This window comes from Gymnoscopelus braueri, assembly GCF_963280865.1.
Source record: "Gymnoscopelus braueri genome assembly, chromosome: 19".
Taxonomy (NCBI): Eukaryota; Metazoa; Chordata; class Actinopteri; order Myctophiformes; family Myctophidae; genus Gymnoscopelus; species Gymnoscopelus braueri.
In genome coordinates this window covers 25,703,067-25,723,647 of record NC_137621.1, presented here as the reverse complement: position 1 = coordinate 25,723,647, position 20,581 = coordinate 25,703,067, and the positions used below count along the sequence as shown (strand labels likewise).

General features: G+C 44.8%; 1 protein-coding gene across 8 annotated transcripts in view; it reads left to right on the top strand.

Annotated features, from left to right (window-relative positions):
• cdin1 (CDAN1 interacting nuclease 1) overlaps nucleotides 1–9,729 on the top strand; it is a 72,318-nt gene extending 62,589 nt beyond the window's left edge. For 7 of the 8 annotated variants that reach the window (XM_080413698.1, XM_080413694.1, XM_080413697.1 and 4 more), the window contains one exon: nucleotides 8,550–9,729. In XM_080413698.1, the coding sequence (XP_080269824.1) occupies nucleotides 8,550–8,724 (175 nt within the window). In that variant the 3' untranslated portion in view covers nucleotides 8,725–9,729. The remainder of the gene's footprint in view (nucleotides 1–8,549) is intronic. The other variant, XM_080413700.1, reaches the window with a different exon arrangement.
• The last annotated feature ends 10,852 nt before the right edge of the window (nucleotides 9,730–20,581 follow it).

The following is a 20,581-nucleotide window of genomic DNA, read 5'->3' as shown; positions in this document are numbered from 1 at the left end:
AGACACCCCAGCCTTTTGCACCGATTCATTAGGTGTGTGAAGTAGCTGTAAGCAATGGAGTCTGGGTGGAGAAGTTCAGAGGGCTGGGTGCTGACATGTTGATTTAGTGGTGGTAACGCGACTGCACTTCCAAAGGTGCTGACTTGGACGAAAGCCAGACCCCCTTTTTCTCCCAGGGAGACATTAGAGGCCGCACTCTAATTTTGGGCCTGGGTTCGTCTCATAGATGCAGAGGCCAGAAGGCCTTAGACAACAAACATTCACACCTGCCTCTCCATGCCCTAGTATTGATTCAGCCTCCGATGAAGGAGGAGAAAAGTTAAACCTAGCCGCTTCTCACAGAGGGATTGAGCGTTAATACAAACAGCATATTGTGTTGATGGAACTGAAGTTCAGCAATAAGGAATAGTCTTGGAGTAGTAATATGCACCAAAAGTGCATAGGTACTGCATGTTAATGTTTTACAGTTGCCGCAGCTTGAGATATCCTTAGCAGTATTTGTGAAATGTATTATTATTGTTATTGTTGAATAATAAATCATTAGCATATATATCTTGTATACAATCTAATCAGCAGAAGGAGAAAGTTCTTTTATGATTAACATAACGGAACACTGTCTTCAGTGATAATGGACTTCTCTAAAATGTGTAAAACATGCAGTACCTGTTACCATTTTGATAGATCCATCCTGCGTGTGTGGTTTACCTTTTATTTCATAAAGTAATCAAAAGGTGTACAACTTCTTCTAGTCAAATTAGTGCTTGCTGTATGTATGTCCGTATGTGGTCAACACTGGATGTTTATATGTTTATCTCCATAGATAGCAAGATGAGAAAGACACACAAACGCATATCACATGCACACATCCTATGACCTCATACATGAACATGATATCGCACACACAGACACACACACACTCGCTCACACCATTTCTCTGCTGGACGCATCAGTTTGCAGGCGCCCAGGCCAGCCAAACTAGCCCCTACGAAGGCAGATAGGGTTACAGTCCAAACTGTTGTTGATTAGGGCTGTGGCCGTAGTGGGGGATCATCCCAAATTGAAAACACATTAGCCGGCTGGGATAAGGGCAGGGATTAGGGCCGGGGCTGCGGACTAGCGCTCGATCGAGGCACGGCGGCAGACAACAAAATGGCCGTTCCTTCGCCTGCCTTTGACTGCAGTTTCCCCAGAGATGGGAGGTAATTATCGGCTAGGGCTGCTGGGAGTTCACAATAACAGGTTAAAGGAGCGTGTATCCCCCCGACGCTGTGATCCTCTCTGTCTGCAGACCCCCACACCTACCCAGCCCCCAGCCTACACACACACCCAAACTCTCACACACACACACACACACACACACACACACACACACACACACAACCACCACCGCGGGGAGCTTCCTGTCTCGGAGCAGAGCTTACAGACATGGGGATTCATCAAAGGCCAGAGGGGCTTTCTGGATACATCTCCAAACTAGCGCTATGGCCAGTGTTGGTTTGGGAGAGTAATAATCCTTTTCTGAAAACAGTGAGAGCCTCTGAGACGAGGCCTTTATTTTGTCTCTTGTTCTCTCACTTTTGCATCCCTTGTTTTAAGAAAATAAAAAAACATTGCAAAGTCTTTCACGAAACATTATTCCCAAGAGCTTTATTAGAAAGGAATTTACACACATAACACATTAACACTTTAATCACATATGTAATTGTAAGGTGACCCTAGACAACTCCATGGTATCAGTATTGTAGAGGATACCATTTGTGGCCACAGCCATAATACAATTCAATCTAAGAGCATCAGCATCAAGTCTTAATGAATACCCACTCAGTGTGTCATAATTGAAGAGGTCAGTCCATTCTGGTGATGTAGAGGGCCATTATCGAGGGATGGGGAACTGATATCTGAGATGGGAAGCTTCACGGGCATGCTGACTGCCAGACTGTTAAGCCTACTGCAGAGAGAGCATGAAATGAAGAAAGTGAGGAGGATTAACACTAGAAAGGTAGACTTTGAGAGAGAGAGAGAGAGAGAGAGAGAGAGTGAGTACCAAACAAGGTTTAGAGAAAGAATAATATAGAGAAAGTACAGTGAATGGTTGTATAAACCAGAATCATAAGTCTTAGTCGGGGGTTTGTGGGAGTTGAGGTTTGTGCTGTCCTATAATTCCAAACCACCAGAATTGTGTATTGTTCTGTTTTGTCAAAAGGGGATCATGAAGTTGTCTGTGACGGCTTGTTTTTCTTGTATACGGTATCCTTGGTGCTGTTGGGACCAAAATTACAGTTCTGAACCCCAAACAGACGAGCCCGTGGCCAGACCACACCTTGTTTGGGTTTGTGTCTCATCCGCAAGAGCCCTGAGTGTGTCAGTGTGCGTTTGACCGTGACACTGTAGATCTAGGGATATAACAAGTGCCAAACATTCATTAACTCCTCCTCTTCGGGTACAGAATTTGGGGGAAGCTTGATTTTGGAACATTCTGATCTTAATCCAATCCAAATGGTGTTTACAACGTCTTATTTTTTTCTTTATTTCTTTCTCCTGTGAATTTGTAGGCTTTTGTCTCGCAGAAATGCAGAGAACCTCCAAAACTCAAACGAAATATTTTGCTTTTAGATATCGTTTGAACTCATTCACAGCTTGGTGTGTTAACCGGATTATCAATGCAGCTTCTCGTAAAAGAATAGGGTCCGTAGGACAGTGCGTGGTGGATGATAAGATTGTAGGTAATTGTGAGAAGGTGGTGGAGGTGATAGGAGGTCATGGCTGGTCGTGAGGGCAGAGAATGTGATAATATGCCAGGGGGAGATAGAGTGTCCCGGGTTTTCAGAAGGCGTCAGGGTTGTGACGGCTGATAGTGCTGGGAGAGTGTTAGGGGGATTGGAGGATGAAGGTTCCTGGAGAGATACAGGGGGTGCTAGGAAAATAAGAAGACGGTCATGATGAGCTGTTAGAGGAATCTACTGCTCTACACCGTGTTTACTACTGAAGTGGTTTTCAAAGTGAGTTACGGGGAACCCCAGGGGTACTTAGGGAGACCCCAGCCAAATGAGGAATTGTTTAATGTGCTATAATTGAATACATTTTGAAATATTACAAAACAAAACACGAGTGACTCTTCTATATCAACACTAATAACATATTTCTTGAGTATGACATTTAGACATTTTTATTTAATTTATAACCAAACATATTACCATGTGCCTCTAGGACGGAATCATTTGATATGGGTGTCCATGGCCTAATTAAAGTCAATTTGGTGGTCCATGACATTAAGAAGGGTTTGTACTACTGACGTATTGTATTAGAAAGGAACATTTAAAGTCAATTTATGTCATTATGTCTAATGTGTCACTTGTTGTAATGCCGTAAGCCCACTAAGCTCCTATCTGTCATCTCCTTGTTATTGTCAACCTGGAAGTTGCCTCCATGTATGTATGCATGCATGTATGTATGTACTGTATATACCTGTATGTACTGCATGCTTGCTCAGTGGTCACCAGTCACAGCACATTAAGGTGCTACCCCCAGGGTTATAGATTGAATCGGCATCCCTTAGTGGTGGGTGGGCGTAAATTACCTCCTACTACAACACACATAAACTCACAACACACTCCCTCAACTTGACCTGCTCACACCCCTAGTACTCACATTATTACACACACTCGCACTCCCTTATGTCGAGCCTGGCAACATTACACCTTTCATTCAGTCAGTCACACGCGTACACGGTAAGAATCCTCCGTGTTTATCCATTTGTAACTCCTAGAGTGTACAACTGTAACCAAATGGACCCTTACAGGGCCATTTGGTTACATTTGTAGACTCTGGGAGTTAAATGAACACTGAGGGTTTCATTGTGTACTGTAAGCTCATCCGGTACCTACAGCAGTCACAGAAGAAGAAGAAGAAGAGCCACAATCCATGCCACGTCCCATTTCCAAACCACACTGACAGAACACATAAAACCGTCGAGGAGAATTATACCTGGCAGAGGATGTTTTATTCTTTATAGCCCTCCATTCCCTCTTAATTATGGTGCTCACGTACGTTCGGGCAACTCATTTAGTCCGCAGATCATCTGCTATCGTGTCCGCCTTGTGTTTTTGTTTTAGATACCTGCGTAGAATTGAACCTTTCCTCCGCTGTAAAGAGGTGAAGGGGTGGGGGACAGCGAAGAGGGTGGGGGGGGCGTGCGTTCTATTCATGGTTAATAACTTGTCTTTGGGCGACTGACTCTTCCCATTCACAGCATGTTATTTATGGACAGTAGGATGTTCAGTATAGTTCAGTATGTAGCGAGGGCTTATTTACCTCCCTGTTTGAGGCCACCCCTCCGGGCAGAACAAGCCTTTAAATATCCTGTTTGTGTGCGTGGCGGCGCGTGTTATCAGGGCTGTCTTTATCATCCGTCTGTCTGACCTACTATAGGCTTCCAGCACTGCTGCAGCTGCTGGGGCCATGCAGCGAAGCTGGATGTGCAGACAGACTTATAGTGACACCACGGAGGACCCTGTCACCTGGTGTGCATGCATTGGATCGCTGGCCCCCCTACACACACAAACACAGTTATCCACTACCTACTTCACACCCTATAAATAAACCCCTATTAATCAGCCGCCTATAGCCAGGACTGACCACTGTTGTGACAGCAAGGACCGGGCCATTTCTCACCAAAACCCACACACACTCTCTGTCTTTTGCTGTACTATGCCCCCCCCCTCTCTCTCTCTCTCACACACACACACACACACACACACACACACACACACTTTCTTCTATGCATCCTTACAACTGTCTGCCACCCCACCTCTGTGGATTATGTTGCCGATTTATACTTAGTGGCACGCTGGTGTCGAACACTGAAAATAGCAGATCTACAAGCTCACAGTGCGTTGCGAGATTGTAGATCGACTATTTCCCGCACGAGCCATGGCCCGCAACCCAGTATAAATCAGATGACTTGCAGGACGTCAAACAGGTTCCAGACCAGTATTTCAGGGGAGAGAAAGTAAAGAAATGACAGGCTAAAACTAATGTTTGGCAGTGCCTTTACCGGTCTACCTACCTTGTGGCCTGACGTATGGACGCACAAAACAAAGAGGTCTTTGTGGGGAGACCTCAGAGCTGCCGAGTTCACCGCCATGTGGAGGCTTACGCTATCTAAATCACTGCAGGGGCGTTTGTTTAAAATTGCCCTACGTGGTATGTAGTATGAGGTGAGAGTGTGTCAAAGTCGCACGTAAATTCGTCTGGATTTTATTGATAATTTGTCATGTTGCGTAATGTATTTTGACAGAATTGTTCGGCCTCCAGTTTTCTAGACTTTCTCACCGAACGTGACAAATGCAATTAGCCTTGATCTCCGTTCTGTAGGAATGTTAAATGCAGGCCATTTTAGACCATGCTATTTGACCATTCAGGAATGATGCTCCGACGTTTAAAAAAATGATCGAGATTTAAATCAATGTATGACGTTTTGGAAGGTTGAAATCTTTATTTATTTTTCTCGTTTGCAATTTATGTTTTGGTAGAATACTGCCTCTCTTTTTCCGTCTTTCTCATTGCATGTGTGTCTGTGAGACTGTTTTCCTGTATTTAAGTACTTAAAATACAACGTACACTTAGTCTTGTGTTAAGTTTGCTGCATGCATTTCTTTGTGTGTCTGTGTGTCTGTGTGTGTGTGTGTGTGTGTGTCTACTGTATGTGCATGTGTGCGCAGGCAGCACTAATAACACTCTCGTCTCCATCTGAGGGTTTTTGTTCCAGAGTGCCTTGCTCTCATTAAGCTGCCGTTGTTAGCTACCCGGCACCTGCTTTAAAAAGCAACCACCACCCGCTCGTTAACACTAACGACAGTAAGCCTTGGCAGCAGCGGTCCACGCCCAGGCTCGTCAAGCGTCCCCCTTCACCGAAATTAGCTCCATTTCACAAACAATTTCACCAACTCGTTACACGGTTAGGTGTTTATTGGAAGATGGCTGACTTGTACTCTGAAGCGCTGCGTATAATAAGCACGCACCAGGTTAAGAGGATCCAGCCCACATAATAAGCCACAATTAGCACTACAAACTCAAACTCAAGCCTCCAATCACCGCGTCAGCCAGCCCTTGTAACTTTCGAGGAAGTATATAAAGGGGCCTCCCCCATATATTTATATTTACTCTCTCCGCTGAACGTGCCTGGATGCCGCTTAGAACTTTTTCTTGTGAATCTCATGCCGCAGTCATCATACTCAGCCATGACCCCCTGACCTTTTGCTACCTTTTCACCCCACCCCCATCAGAACCAGTGTTATTGTTTCTAGCCCTGTCTCTGTGATTTTACCTCAAGGTCCCCGTGGTATTGACTTGTATTAATTCCGAGTCGGATTCATAGTCCATTTATTTTCTTTACGGTACGGAGAGGCCTTGGTGACATTGCTCCCCTGTGTTTATAATTTTGCTTGTTTCAATTTGTGCCTGGCCTCCCCTGACAGGCCTGGGACATGATGTATCGTACACCGCCGCCTTATCTGTTGATGTACAGTTTTAACCTTTTCAGAAGGTTGCCTCTCCCCTCTCTGCGAACTACCCCGCCCCGCCCCCACCCCACCCGCACCTCACCCTCCCCTGCGCACCGCACCTCACCCTCCCCATCACCACTCCCATCCAGAACGTGGGGGAATACGTAGAAGCATATAGCGGCAGAATATAAAGAGGAGCGTAACCCCTTTTCTAAAGTCATCTAATGTAAATGTTTAGGTTTTGTTTCCATAACATTTCCATATTAAGAGTTTGGCCGGCCATGTGCAGTGGGTGGACCTGGGCTATGATGATGAGAGAGAGAGAAAAGGGGGCCTAGAGCCCTGTGTGTAGTGCTGAGAGGCTGAGCTATGTGTGTGACATTGTGGTGAACTTGCAGTGTGCATCTGTGGGCTTTCTCCGGGGCTGTTAGCTTTGGCCCCGTTCGCTCATAGATACAGCACCGTAAATCACACACTGTAAAACACGGAATGCAGGACGGGGTGCGGGAGCATGTATTGCTTTAAGGGCCTGTTGGAGAAATTGTGTGTGTGTGTGTGTGCGTGCGCATATTTTCTCATGCATGTGTCTGTCTGTTTCTGCGCACATATGTATGTAGCACAAGTACCGCCTCGAGGCTCAGTGGAAGAAAAAGAAAATGTGTGTGTTGTGCATGCGCACGTAGGTGGCGATGTCATGACAACCGATTCCAGCGGTAGTGTCGGTTATTGATGTTGTTAAAATTTCTTGTCAAAGTTCAAAGGTTATACATCTGATTATTTAGGATAAGGTCATAAACTATCACCGTGGGGATGACTAACTATTCCTGTAATTGTTATTAATGTGAGTATCACCGTGGTGTTCGGGTATTTAATATTTCAGTGTTTTGTAATAGGAAATGATTGATGATGAGTTAAGTTCTTTTGGTGCACTTTACCTCGAGGCTGAACTTCCTGATGTTCTCTGTGGCCCTTCGGACAGCTTCCTGTCTGGGTCTCAGGAGACCCCAAGACACTGTTAACTGTCTGAGGATGGTGTCTGGGACCAGCTTACGGTCGAACCCCTCAATCTGTTTTTGTGTGAGGGGGCGACGAGGCGGCTCTCGACTCTCAAGAGTTCAACTGTGACATGTCTTTATGCATGGCAGCTAAAGTTCAAAGAATAGGTATGATCTATACGAGGCAAAGGGGGGCCGCCGGCGGATCTTCGGGGCATAATAAATAGCTTGAAAGATGATTTATCGCTTTTGTCAGGAGAAGTAGTGAAATAACGTTGCGCATCCTCAGTGGGAAAAAAATACTCCATTTTAATTGCCTCTGCACTTTCAACGGCCCTTCAGATATACGATAGGGCCTGTAAGACACAAAAGCTGCGAAGGATGAGACTGGGAGTAGGAAAGGAGGCGGAGGAGAAACACCTTACATTCAAATACTGTCTGAACTTGACTTCTTCAGCCGCTCTGTGAGTCATTATTATTTATAGCTCTTTGGGAACTGTGACGCTCGCCAACTCAGGCAAAGTTGCTTTAGCTTTTAAAGTGGACGTGAACGAAACAGCTGGACGCTGCTGGACTGGCTAATGTTGGCCTGGACTGGCTAAGCTCAGCGGATGTGGTGTTTAGGCCTCAGCCTTTCTGTTGAACTCCGTTGTGTGCCGGAGGCTTCCGATGAGTGGTTCCTGAGGCCGCGCTTGGAGCTTTGTTATTTCTTTGAATATTGTTATTTCTGTGCCATTGTAATATGATCGAGTGCATATCAGTGTGTCAGAAAGATCTTATCTCCCTGGCGGCTTTTTGTTTGATTCAGCACAAGTTTCCTGGACAGAGATCAAAGGAATGCTCCTCGCCGACCTTATCTCTCGCGGATCAATCAGTCACTCTTGACTCCCCCCTCTTTTCCATCTCTTTTCTCACTCCGTTCCTTACTCTGTCTCATTCTGTAAGGTTCTGTCTGCATGTCTCTGTTATGACTCTCATACTGTACTGACATGACGGTGGAGTTGAAACACTGGTGTTTGACCGGTATTGTTATGCATCCTTTCCACTACAGGTTTGGACCGGGCCTTGTGATCTACTGGTACGGCTTCATAGGAGAGCTGGACTGCCAGAGAGACAGAGGCATCCTGCTCAAAGACTGCTTCCCCACTGATATCGTCACTCTGTGTCTTGGCTCCAGTCAGGACGGGGTGGCACCAGACAGAAACACAGAGCAGAGCGATGGATAATGGAGTTGTGGTGGAGGTACAGGGTGGGAGAAAGGGGAAAATAAAGGTCAGTGAGGTGTGAGAGAAGGAAGGGAGATGGGAGGATGAGAGAAGGGAAGGAGGGGTGCAGGGGGTGGATACGTGGACCCGGAAACAATTTAGCCTTCCTGCAGCATGAGGCTACTGGTGGAAAAAATCTCCCCTGAACTCCAACTGACCCTCTTGTGTGTCTCCCTCTGTCTCTCACTCTCCCTCCCTCTCCCATTCTCTCTTTTTCTCCTTTGCACTCTCGTTCCCCCTCTCTTGTCTCCCTCACCCTCCCTCTCCCATTCTCTCTCTCTCTCCCTTGCACTCTTGTTCGCCCTCTCTGTCTCCCTCACTCTCCCTCTGTCTCTGTGTGCCTGACCCCGCCTCCGCAACCGCTACATACACACGTACACTTTCTGTACCTCTGCCAGGCCGGTGGTTTAGGGTCAGGTTCATAACCCCCTGTGTGAGAACACTGTCTTTGGAGCGTTTCCTGGTCGCGGTCAACTCTCTGCCCCCTGTGCGGCCCGCTGGAGGTGGACGTCCAGGAGGCCAGTGGCAGGACACTACGGCCTTTCCTTATCAAACCCAAAGGCCCTGTCCTTCGTCGCCCTTCCCCCCTCCTCCTCCTCCTCCTCCTGCACCTCCTCCGTTCTGTAGGCAGATAAGAGAGGTGCGGTTCAGGGGTTCGGAGGAGGCCAGACTCTCACCTACGTCACTCAGTGCCCTCTCAGTCAATCTGCAGGGGGGGCCAGGATCCAATTCTGATTAAGGTCGGACCCTGCAATGACCTCTCCATCGTACACTGTAGAATTTGTTGATTGTAAATGTTAATGGTTGGTGATAAATTTTACTCACATCCTTACAGTGTTGGTGGAGGAATCAGAAGCATTTCTGTTTGGTTTCATGACTGTTTGCTACAATAATATGACAAAGTGTGTAAATTAATTCATGTTTTTATGTTCTTTCCTACTCAAAGTGTTCTTGTCTGATGTATGTACTGTACTGTAAGCCTATACTTTTAGTGGATAAATAAACATTAAGATAATTCACCATTTTGAATCATGTGTCCTGCCATGAATACAAACAATGAATACAATCTGTGAAACAATTGATGTCTGCTTATAAACCACACAAGTGGTACAGGTACATCAAAACACCTGATTCCCACAGCAGATGGCGGAGAGTGGGTACCGAGCAATCGTCGTCTGCAGCACATGTTTACGGCCCGGTCACTTTTATGAGCAGATCCTAATGGAAGAAACACAGCTGGGCCAGAGGAACCAGAAGTGAACGTAAAGTTGAATGATGTTTTTAGAGGCAGATATGCACCGGGGGTCCACGTTTTGTTCTGGTCACTTACAAAGAAGACCAAAGTAAGTGGAAAAGTTAGAGAGCCTGCCATCATATCAGAGAAGGTAATATGTATCATGTTTTATTATATTGCAGCATATTGGAGCTAAAAGACTGAATCAAACCTATACTTTACCATGTTTTTAGCACCACTGTGGAGAGATATTTTTTAGATCTATAGGTTCCATGGCTCCTCAACACTGTTCTGTTTGTCCTGCAGAAAGACTCTGGTTCAGGCTGAGAGAGTGAAATAGGAGTTAGATCATCATAAGCTCTCCTTCACCCCTGTTCTCTGCATCTCTCCCTCATCCTCCTCACTGCAATGTAATCATACCCAGACCTGAACTGTTCATGTACAGTTATTGAAGAGAGGAACACTCCCACCTCCAGAGCAGATATATACTTTACTGTGTGTGTGTGTGTGTGTGTGTGTGTGTGTGTGTGTGTGTGTGTGTGTGTGTGTGTGTGTGTGTGTGTGTGTGTGTGTGTGTGTGTGTGTGTGTGTGTGTGTGTGTGTGTGTGTGTGTGTGTGTGTGTGTGTAGCTATAGAGTTGGAGAGATATGGGTAAGGGGGGTTAAATACCAGTAAAGTGTTGCTTGATTTGTTACCCTTAAACCTCTAACCTTTAGCCGGCTCCCATCTAGGCCTTGATCCCTCCATGAGGAGGCCGATGGGGTCAGCGTGGGGTCACCAGGCGGCCGTGGCTTCCTCTGTCAGGCCCCCTTGCTCCATGTGGTACAAAACAACTGTCCCCATGTGTCCAGTTAAACTAGGCCCTATTGCCTGGTCGTGGAATGCTTAGACATCAGTTTATGGCTCCTCTCGGACACAAAAACAGAGACATTTTACTCGGAGAGGGAAAATTCTGTGTTGAATAAGGACAGAAAAAAAATGGAAAACAGCAGATTCAGTTCCTCTTAGGTTTCAAGCCTTCCTGCCATTGTTTTCCAAGATGGCTGTCGCACAAAAGAGGAGCGGGGGTCAACTCCTATAAATTAGTTTCTGCACACAATGCAAACCAAATACAGCTTTTTTTAAACCCACATCAAAGGCAAGGGCCCGCCACCCGCGTCAGCTGACGAGATTTCCATGATGTGAGCGCAAATATAGGAAGAAAAGCTCCCATCTGATGATTTTGAGAGCCAGACGTCTTTATTTTGTGTTTTCCTTGCCCTTGTCTGCTGTCTCCTTTTAGATTCATTGTTCTTGTCACAACAATGGGGCACTCGAGCGCTCTCCAAATAAGGCCACTGGAGAGGCTGCTTCCTGAGGCCAGGAGCCTCTCCGCTCTGGAGTAATGTGATCCTGGGCTCAGATACTGGAGACACGCAACATCCACTGGGAGCAACATTCACTAGACTCACTTAGCAAAAATGCTCTGACATCTTCACCCACAAATTTCAAGAAACACTACAGTAAAAAAAAAAAAGAATTCATTACATAAAAATGTGGGTGTACAGTAACACGTAGGGCTTAGTGATATTCTATGCTGGCTTAAGGAGAATAACTTGAAACCATCAATCACGTGAATTTAGCCTACTACAGAATTTGCCAAGAAGCTATTTGGAAAACTGTTTAGTTACACATTTCATTCGGCATTCTACTGTTCTTTCCAAGTAAAATCTGAGAGTCCCGCGTGTCAGATCAGTGTGATGCTCCTCGCTGCGTCCAGTCTATCTGGCTCGGACCCGCAGGCTATTGGAAATCCACTACCCACTCAGATGTACATCTTGGCCCAATCTCTTCAAATCCTGCTGTTTTATCCCTCTTCAGCCAAGCTGCCAGATAGACCACTGAGACGGGGGGAGAATGAGACGGGGAGAGAGAGAGAGACATAGGGGTAGGTTCCATCCCTCCAGCAGACCACCAAACGGACTTCCTCCAAGGTGCTGGGTTATTTATGTGGAGAGCTGTGGCCTGTTTCTGCCCCCCGGCAGCACACTGCTCTTAAGAGGTGATCCTCTCAGCCTCCCCTGGACAGCCAGACATCAACAGGGTGGAAATAAATAAAACTGTGCTCGGAAGAGTTAAGATTGGCTGAGCCAGTTAGAATTAGAAAGTGTTTGTTTTTAACAGGGGTTGAATAACAGCAGTGGGAAAAAGAGAGAGGGTAGGTGGGGGGGCACTCACTGGAGTACTGAACTGGAATGGATACTGATATGTTAAGAGCTTTGTTTTCTGTTTCTCCTTTCATTTTCAGTTTTTTTATAGCAAGCACTGCACTATAATGGGGCTTTTTTTTTAAAGAACAACAATGGATCATGAGAAAATGGTCCTTGATGCTTTTAAAGGCAGAGCAGAGAAAGTTTGACTGACAGGGTGGAGGGCCAATGGTATGTTTGACGGTAAACCAAGCAAGTTTGGCACGTGAATTTGCTCAAGGAGTTTGGTTGGTGGAGGGCTGTAGAGTATGGGGTCTTGTGTGCTTTGCTTTAGTAGTGTATATGAGTCACTGACAGTGTGGGACAAGCAGAAAAACAGCGCAGAACCGAAACTTCAGAGGTCTGAAGATCTGAGCACCCTGATCTCTCCTAATGCTGACGTTACTCCAGATCACATGCACCCAGGGCTTGACCACGGAAATACCCACATTTGTCTGACAGCCTTAAATGAGCAGCTCAGAGTATCATTTGAAACCCCTCCTGGTAACTCAAGTCACTTTCCGTTAAGATGAAACCCAAATCTCAGACAGCATCGCTACTGTATGTTAAAGTATTTGAAGAGTGTTGAATGGGTTTCTTGCTAATTGAGATATTGCTTTAGAGCTCGAGGTCCCATTTGTAAAAAAATAAAAGAGTGGAACTGGAAGTGAACGCCATGCCTTCAGATACATTTGGAAGGCATTATTTGTAGTTCCTCCTATAGTGAGAGGTGCTACGCTGTGTGTCTGCAGCTGTTAAGAGCCCACGATGTTCCCGGTTTAACCGAGATGCCATATATCAGCCATATTTACAGGGGCTATATTTGCTTGTCAGCTTTGATTTGTCCCTTTCGCTGTAAACTGCATTGTCGTGCATGAAAGGGAAAGAGAAATGGTGGGAGCATGCCTTTGTGGCTGAGACAGCAGGGGCGACAGCCCGCATGGACGCTGCCTGCTCCACCATCGCCCATTGGAAAGGTCAGCCCCCATGAGTGGCATTTGGACTATGACAGAAGTGACCCAGATACCGTGTCATCTCCCGTTCTTAGGAAGGTGGTGGTGGTGGTGGGGGGGGTTCGTGTAGATCTGGTGACATCCACAGGTCCACGCTAGCATAGAGATGGGTGGGACTGGGGGGATCCTAGCTAGATGGCAGCTCTAGCATAGAGGAATGGTAACTGAAGCGGGGAGCGCTGTGGGCAGGGTTCGTGGTCAGCGGTGGAGCGCTACTGACGTTCTACAAGATTAGCAATATGACGTAGGAAAATATGATTCTGGCAGTAGTTCTAGGGAAGGGGGAGAGGGCTGGAGACAGAATTTGATACAGGAAAAACAAACCCGGGCTCGCTCGTTCGCTACTCTGTGTGTGTGTGTGTGTGTGTGTGTGTGTGTGTGTGTGTGTGTGTGTGAGCCTGATGAGAGCTGTCGCAAGCTCGTTATTATGAAATAAATGTACTGAGGAGGTGGAACTACAGTACGGGGGCGGTGGTGGCTATGGAGAAATGAGTGTGGTTATTATGGGATGCATCAACCACAACGTTTGATTGGCTCTGAGAGCAGAGCCTGAATCCAGGACATAATCAGAACCACTAATCCAGCTGATAACTGTGGGCCTGACGCGGCACTAGGCCCACACTCATTCATGAGTACCCTTGCATTTGTCAAAACAAGCCATATGATCATTTATCACAGTGCAATAAATCCTGGCCTGAAATCCTAACACAGATGAGAGGAATCCTCCATTATGCACGGCCTCAGCTTAATTTTGGAAGTATTTGAAAGGGCAGATGTGATTGGTTATTTTATTAAATCGTTGCCACTGGCAACATAATATTTTTGTGCTGGAAATTTGTGGAGGGCAGGGTCAGAGACGGCAGTCTAGCCGGAGGAAGCATGAAGGGAGAAGGGAAGGAGGTTGAGTGGACTCATCTTTTTTTCTTCACTTTTTTTTTTTCCTGTGATGCTTTATGAGCATTTTGTTGGTCCTTCACTGTGCTGTGCAATTAACTGTTTGGCTCCAGCTCCAGTGCTCCCCATCCTGAGAAATGTTGGTCGTTTGTCACTTTTACAACTCATTTTCAACCCCAAAAACACTTCACTCTGGGGCTGGATACAACCTTGCCACAGCCATGTCCTTGAGTTCCAGCTGACAGGTAAATATACACCTCCATCCAAACACATATCCCGTATCTTCTATATTTGACTTATGGGAGGTCGGCCCATGAGGGATCGATGTTGCAGTTCATTTTTAGAGAGGCAATGATGTCATGTTGCAGCGTGCTGTGGGTTATGGATCCATGAACCTGTTGCTGGAAGGGGGAGTGATCGTGTGAAAGGGGCCAACACAAATGTACTGTACTGCAGTGAATAGGCAGATCATTTTATTGGAGTGTCTGGAATTTTAAAAAAGAGAAAAAAACGTGAGCTGGTTGTAGAACAGGATTCTGCACATCTTGCACCTCCACCACATCACATCACTTCACCGACAATATCCCCATCCCGCAGGGGATCATAGTCAGGTCGCACAAGAGGGTAGAATGAATGGGGAGATGTGATGTTTGTCATTCAAATGCAATGGATCACTTGAACCCCCATTGCCCTGTTGTAATGACCCTGTGTAAAGACCTGTAATGTGGTTTTCCCATTGGGTTCGAGGGAAACCCTAGCCAGGCCATTCAGGTGAGCAATAAAGTGCTTTTCACTTTCTGAAGACTTCCTGTCTCCAGTGGCGTCCTCCATTAACTCTTCGCCGTCAAACAAGAGCCTTTCTATTGGCCCAGACGCTCTTTATCGCAAGCAGTTATTCCCCCAGGTAGGGCGCTATACCTGGCCTCAGATAAGATAGGTAGCCAGCCACCCGTCATTATTGGCAGATGAAGGCTATCTGAATATTGACAGCAGCTGATACCCCTTGTTGAGAAACAAAGTTGCACTTGTTTGACAGTCGTTCACACAGCTTTTATTGTCTGGGGGTGGGAGGGGGGGGGGGGGCTTCGGCTCCCCGTGAACATGGACCCAAATAGGCTTATGTCACAACTCGGCCATCCCCTGATGCTATTTATTCCCACCAGCTGCAGTGATGTGTTAAAAAAAAAAAAAAAAATTCTTGACACAAGCTATTGCTTTTCAGCGCTGAAGCTTCCGACTGCTAACAGGGCCCCTGCTATCTATCTGCTACCCTGCCTCCCCAGACTCGGACACCATGGTGTGGTATAGGCGACATATCACTGCAGATACTCACACATACATACACACTCAAGCATGCATGTGCAAACACTGACAGTTTTTTACAATCACATAAAATCTGCTCAGAACATTATGAACGGTGTTCCTATTTCTCCATTGTCTTAAGTGTTTCTCGTACAATAGCAGAAATACACAGACACCGATCCCTTTCTTCACGTCACCTGTGAGCTATAATGAGATATATGCCAACCCAAATATGGACAGCCAACCAAGGGAAAATCCCTGTGCAAGGGAATATTGGAGCTAAGTCACTGGGTGGTTAACTCATTAGATAAGCAGAGTAGCCAACTCCCCTCTCCTCTCTCTTGCACCTTTGCCTAATGATTGTACTGCATACTTTATATATTTTCTCTCTCTTGCTTGCTCTGTCTCTTTCTATTTATCTGACACATAACCTATAGGCCAGTGGTTCTCAACCTTTTCAGGCCACGATCCCCCAAAATAATCATTTTTGAACTGGGGACCCCCCACCCTGATAAGCACTTGGAACTGTAGGCATTACATTTAAGTTTGACTCTGTTCCACAGATAAAAAATTTGAAAATAGCAGATCTACAAGCTCACAACGCCTCGCAATGCGAGGCGTTGTGAGCTTGTAGATCTGCTATCTCTTTTCTTCTGACTCTTTCTTATATTATTTCACAATTCGGTGACCCGTTTTTATAGTATAGTTTGTTGATTACTTTTGATGCAGTAGTGGTCTTTTTTCTTTTCTTTTATCTTTTTTAGATATTAAAAAGGTCTTAAAATTCCTTACATTGTCACTGTCATCTGGGGACCCCCCAAAAATCATGTGGGGATCCTCCTGGGGGTCCCGACCCACAGGTTGAGAACCACTGCTGTATAGGCTATGTGTAACCTCTCTCAGGAGGAGGCTGCATGCCGTTCATCATGAAGAAACGTTTCTTCTCAAATAACATCGTTTCCGATGGCAGGCGAATGCTTTTCACTGGCTGATTGGACATGCAAAACACCTGGCAATATCTGAGCAGACTAGTGTAGTATTATAAATAAATAGTCGGCCTTCTATGCCATTGGTTCTCAAAGTGGTGTCCGGGGACCCCCAGGGATCCTTGGAGAGGTTGCAGGGGGTCCCCAGCAAAATGTTATACCGTGACTATTTAAAAAATAGCAGATATACAAGCTCAGCAGCTATTTTTGTGTTGTGTTTGAAAAATGTTGAATAATTTAGATTTTTTTTTTTTTTTTTACACAAATCTTCTGGGTGACTCTGGCACAAAACATTTTCAGATGGGGGTCCGTGGCCAAAATAATGTAGGGGTCCTTGGCACGAAAAGGTTTGAGAACCACTGTTCTAATCTAGGCTACTTTCCGTGACGTTTTGTGTTCCTCTTCTAATCTGAATACAAATGATTTATTTATATTTTCTGTCACAAAGCATTTTAGGCATTTTATCTGAACGATTAGTCTTACCCTGTGTATGAAAGCAACACAAATGTACCTCGCAAAAAAACAGCAAAAATATAGGCCTATATGCATAATTGTAAAGGCATTTTTGTTCTTTGTAAACTCCCTAATTTTATAATCTTAATTATAGCTACTGTTTTCAGGTGTTTTAATTGATTTTAGAGTGATCCTCCAGCTTCTCCATCTCTTTGCAGAGTGGAGATCATTGAGTAAAGGTGGGCGACTCATTTGATTGGATTGTTTGTTCTAGTCACAACCATGCAGGACTAACATTTTCTTTTAATCGACTTTAAATTTGTTCCATGTTAATCTCATAAAGTCCTCTTAATCTTAATTTTATGGAAATGACAAATGATTTAGATTCCAAACGAAATATTCGTTGGCGTAATTGCGTTAATTAAAAAAAAAAGCGTAAATGTTTTATCCATATTTATAATTTATTTGTATGGTCTAAATAAATAAACAGGATTCACCAATTATTATTATTGTTATTATTATTAGTAGTAGTTGTAGGCTATTAATAATGATAATAATAATAATCATCATAATAAAAAGGACAACAATAATTCCAGCTATTAGAAACTGCAATCAAATCAATGCTTTCACCCTCTCTGTCTCCTTGATATTTCCTCTGGAGGAAATGTTAGGCTGTAAGAGACACAGTCTCCCTTTCCTCCTCGTCTGCTATCGCCCCCCAACACCGCCCCCCGCCCCGGCTCATTCTCTCTCTCTCCTCTCCTTCGCCCGTCATTTTGTATAAGGCTCCACCATTTTACTTTGTTTTGAAAAATAAGGAGAGGTTTTTTTAACTGCCATCCGAGACGATAATGGTTACCGATTCTATACTTTAAAGTCATAATGTTCAAGTGGGGCCATGATTAATGATGTCAGTGTGTTAGCAGGTCCTTCAGCCTCATAGCTGGATGACTTCAGTCTCTTCAAGCTGCCACTCCCCGTAACACGGCTGGGGAGGGATGGTGGGCCCATGGATCTTCACTGTAGGCTAACACACTGCAGCATTGGATCCCAAACTTTTTAGCTCAAGACCCAAAACAGAAATGTAATGTCTCCCCGTGACCCAAACTAGTGAAAATAGCTTGTAGGTCGGCTATTTTTTTTTTACTATAGGCCTACTTCTTAAACATTTTGTTTTTGAATTTATAGAATTTATTTTATTTTTGGCATTTAATTATGAAATTATTCTTGAAAAATTGACAGAATTTGTTTTATTTTTTTTGGTAATAATTACAAAAATATTTAGGAAATGATTATTATTTTTTTTAAATAAGGGGATATTTACTCACGACCCATAAAAATGGACCCGCGACCCACAAATCGGTCCAGACCCACTGTTTGGGGAAACGGTGGGGTGCACTACAGACTATGGCCAAAGTCAAACATACATGCACGCACGCGTGCACGCACACACATGGAAGAAGAGCCTGGCAACAAGTCCCCGGTGTAAAAACATAATATTGACCTTACGATCCATCTTCATTGATTATACTATCAATGGAGCCACCTAATACATGCATACTACCTGTAAGTATTATTGGTCAGAAGTCTTTAGTTTAGAGGTCACCTTTATTATAGGGAGGTCAGGGTTTTTTTTCCCCTTCTTTTTTTCAGTGTTTGAATGTGATGTGAATGAGGGTAAACAATTTATTCATTTCAGTTGATTTGAAAAATTGTAGCAGGCCGACATAAGCTTATTAATTCAATATTTCAAAGTGTGTGTGTGTGTGGGGGGGGGGGGGGGTGAATGCCACAGCAGTTCGTGTCACAACAAGTGCGAGGAGGACAGACAGCTCGCTTTGTCTCCTGTTCCTTTAAACATTTACTTTAGCTTCCAGAAGGGGTCGCCATGATGTAATAACAGTCAGACCCAGGGGTCCGCTTCTGCTGCTCTGGTGAAGATGGGGGAAGAATCTTCAACCTCTCTCTCTCTCTCTCTCTCTCTCTCTCTCCTTTCTCTCTTCCTCGCTCTCTCCCCTCTCCCAATATTTATTTCTTTCTCTGTTCTCCGTGTTTCTGTGCTTCACCCTGCGCTCGCTCTCTCTCTCTCTCCCATATCTCTGTGTCCTTCTTTCTCTCCGTGTCTTCCATCCTGACTCTCTCTTTCTGCATGTCCCTTACCCCCCCCCCTCTCTCTCTCTCTCTCTCTCTCTCTCTCTCTCTCTCTCTCTCTCTCTCTCTCTCTCTCTCTCTCTCTCTCTCTCTCTCTCTCTCTCTCTCCCCCTCTCTCCCTCTCTCCTGTTATTTACCGTTCTCGTGAAATGTCTCACTTTGCTGCTCTGAGCCCCGCAAGATATTTCTAACCTTTTTGGTTTAAATACATACAACGATTAGGCCTATTCTGAAATTCTACTTAGGAATACAGACGATAAATATGTTCGACCGTTACACTTCTTTCTCCGTCCTATAATGGAATAATAATGCGACATTTATTTGCAGATCTTATAGATCCTGAAGCTATAATATGAACCTTAATCATTCCAGAGGAAAAATTGGTCAAATGTTGACAACCTTTAGGCCAATCTAACACTGCTGGGGAAAACAACATTAATGAGAAAATATCAGATCGTCCGGCCCGGGGCTTTGCCTAATTAAATCTTAACTGATTGAAATAAATAAAGGCTAGTGTAGCCCAGTGGTTCTCAACCTGTGGGTCGAGACCCCCAGGGGGGTCCCCACATGATTTTTAGGGGGGTCCCCAGATGACAGTGAAGTGACAATTTCAGGACCTTTAAGACCGTTTTAATACCTAATAAAAAATTTGTTAAATAAAAAAAAAAAAAAACGCATTACTGTGTCAAAAGTAATCAACAAACTGCACTATAAAAACTGGTCAAACATTGGCCAAATTGTCAAATTATATAAGAAAGAGGCAAACATAGCCAATGTTGAAATGAAAATAGCTAATCTACAAGTTCACAACACCTCGCATTGCAAGGCGTTGTGAGCTTGTAGATCGTCCATTTTCACAATATTTATCTGTGGAATCAGGGTGGTGGGGGGGGGGGGGTTATTTTGGGGGGTCTTCGGTCGTGGCCTGAAAACGTTGAGAACCACTGATGTAGGCTACCTCGCGGCTTGACTAAACTGCAGCTATTTCTTTTATTTATTCTTCACACTTCAAATAAATGGCCCTTTTGGTTTTTTCTAGAGCCCCCCCCCCACCAAAAAAAAAGAACTGGCCATTGCAATTTCAGTTGCCAATTCCCACCCCTGCAGCTATAGTGTGATTTGACTCATTATAAATGTTACATCATTAAGTTTTACGGGAGCGGAGGAGAGGAGGGGGGCGAACAAATCTGTCACTCATTTTTAAGAAGACAAGCACGGCTGGAGTGAGTGTGTGGGAAAAAAGAAAAAAAAACTCAATATGATCCTGTTAGCCATTCATTTCTCCCCTTCCAATGCCTAAGACAGTGGGTCTCAACCTGTGGGTGGGGACCCCACATGATTTTTGGAGGGGGTCCCCCGATGACAGTAAAGTGACAAAATGTAAAGAATTTTAAGACCTTTTTAATATCTCCCAAAAAAAAATAAAGAAAAGAAAAAGACCACTACTGCATCAAAAGTAGTCAACAAACTATACTATAAAAACTGGTCCAACATTGCCCGAATTGTCAAATGATATAAGAAAGTGAAAAAATGTGAAAATAGCATATCTACAAGCTC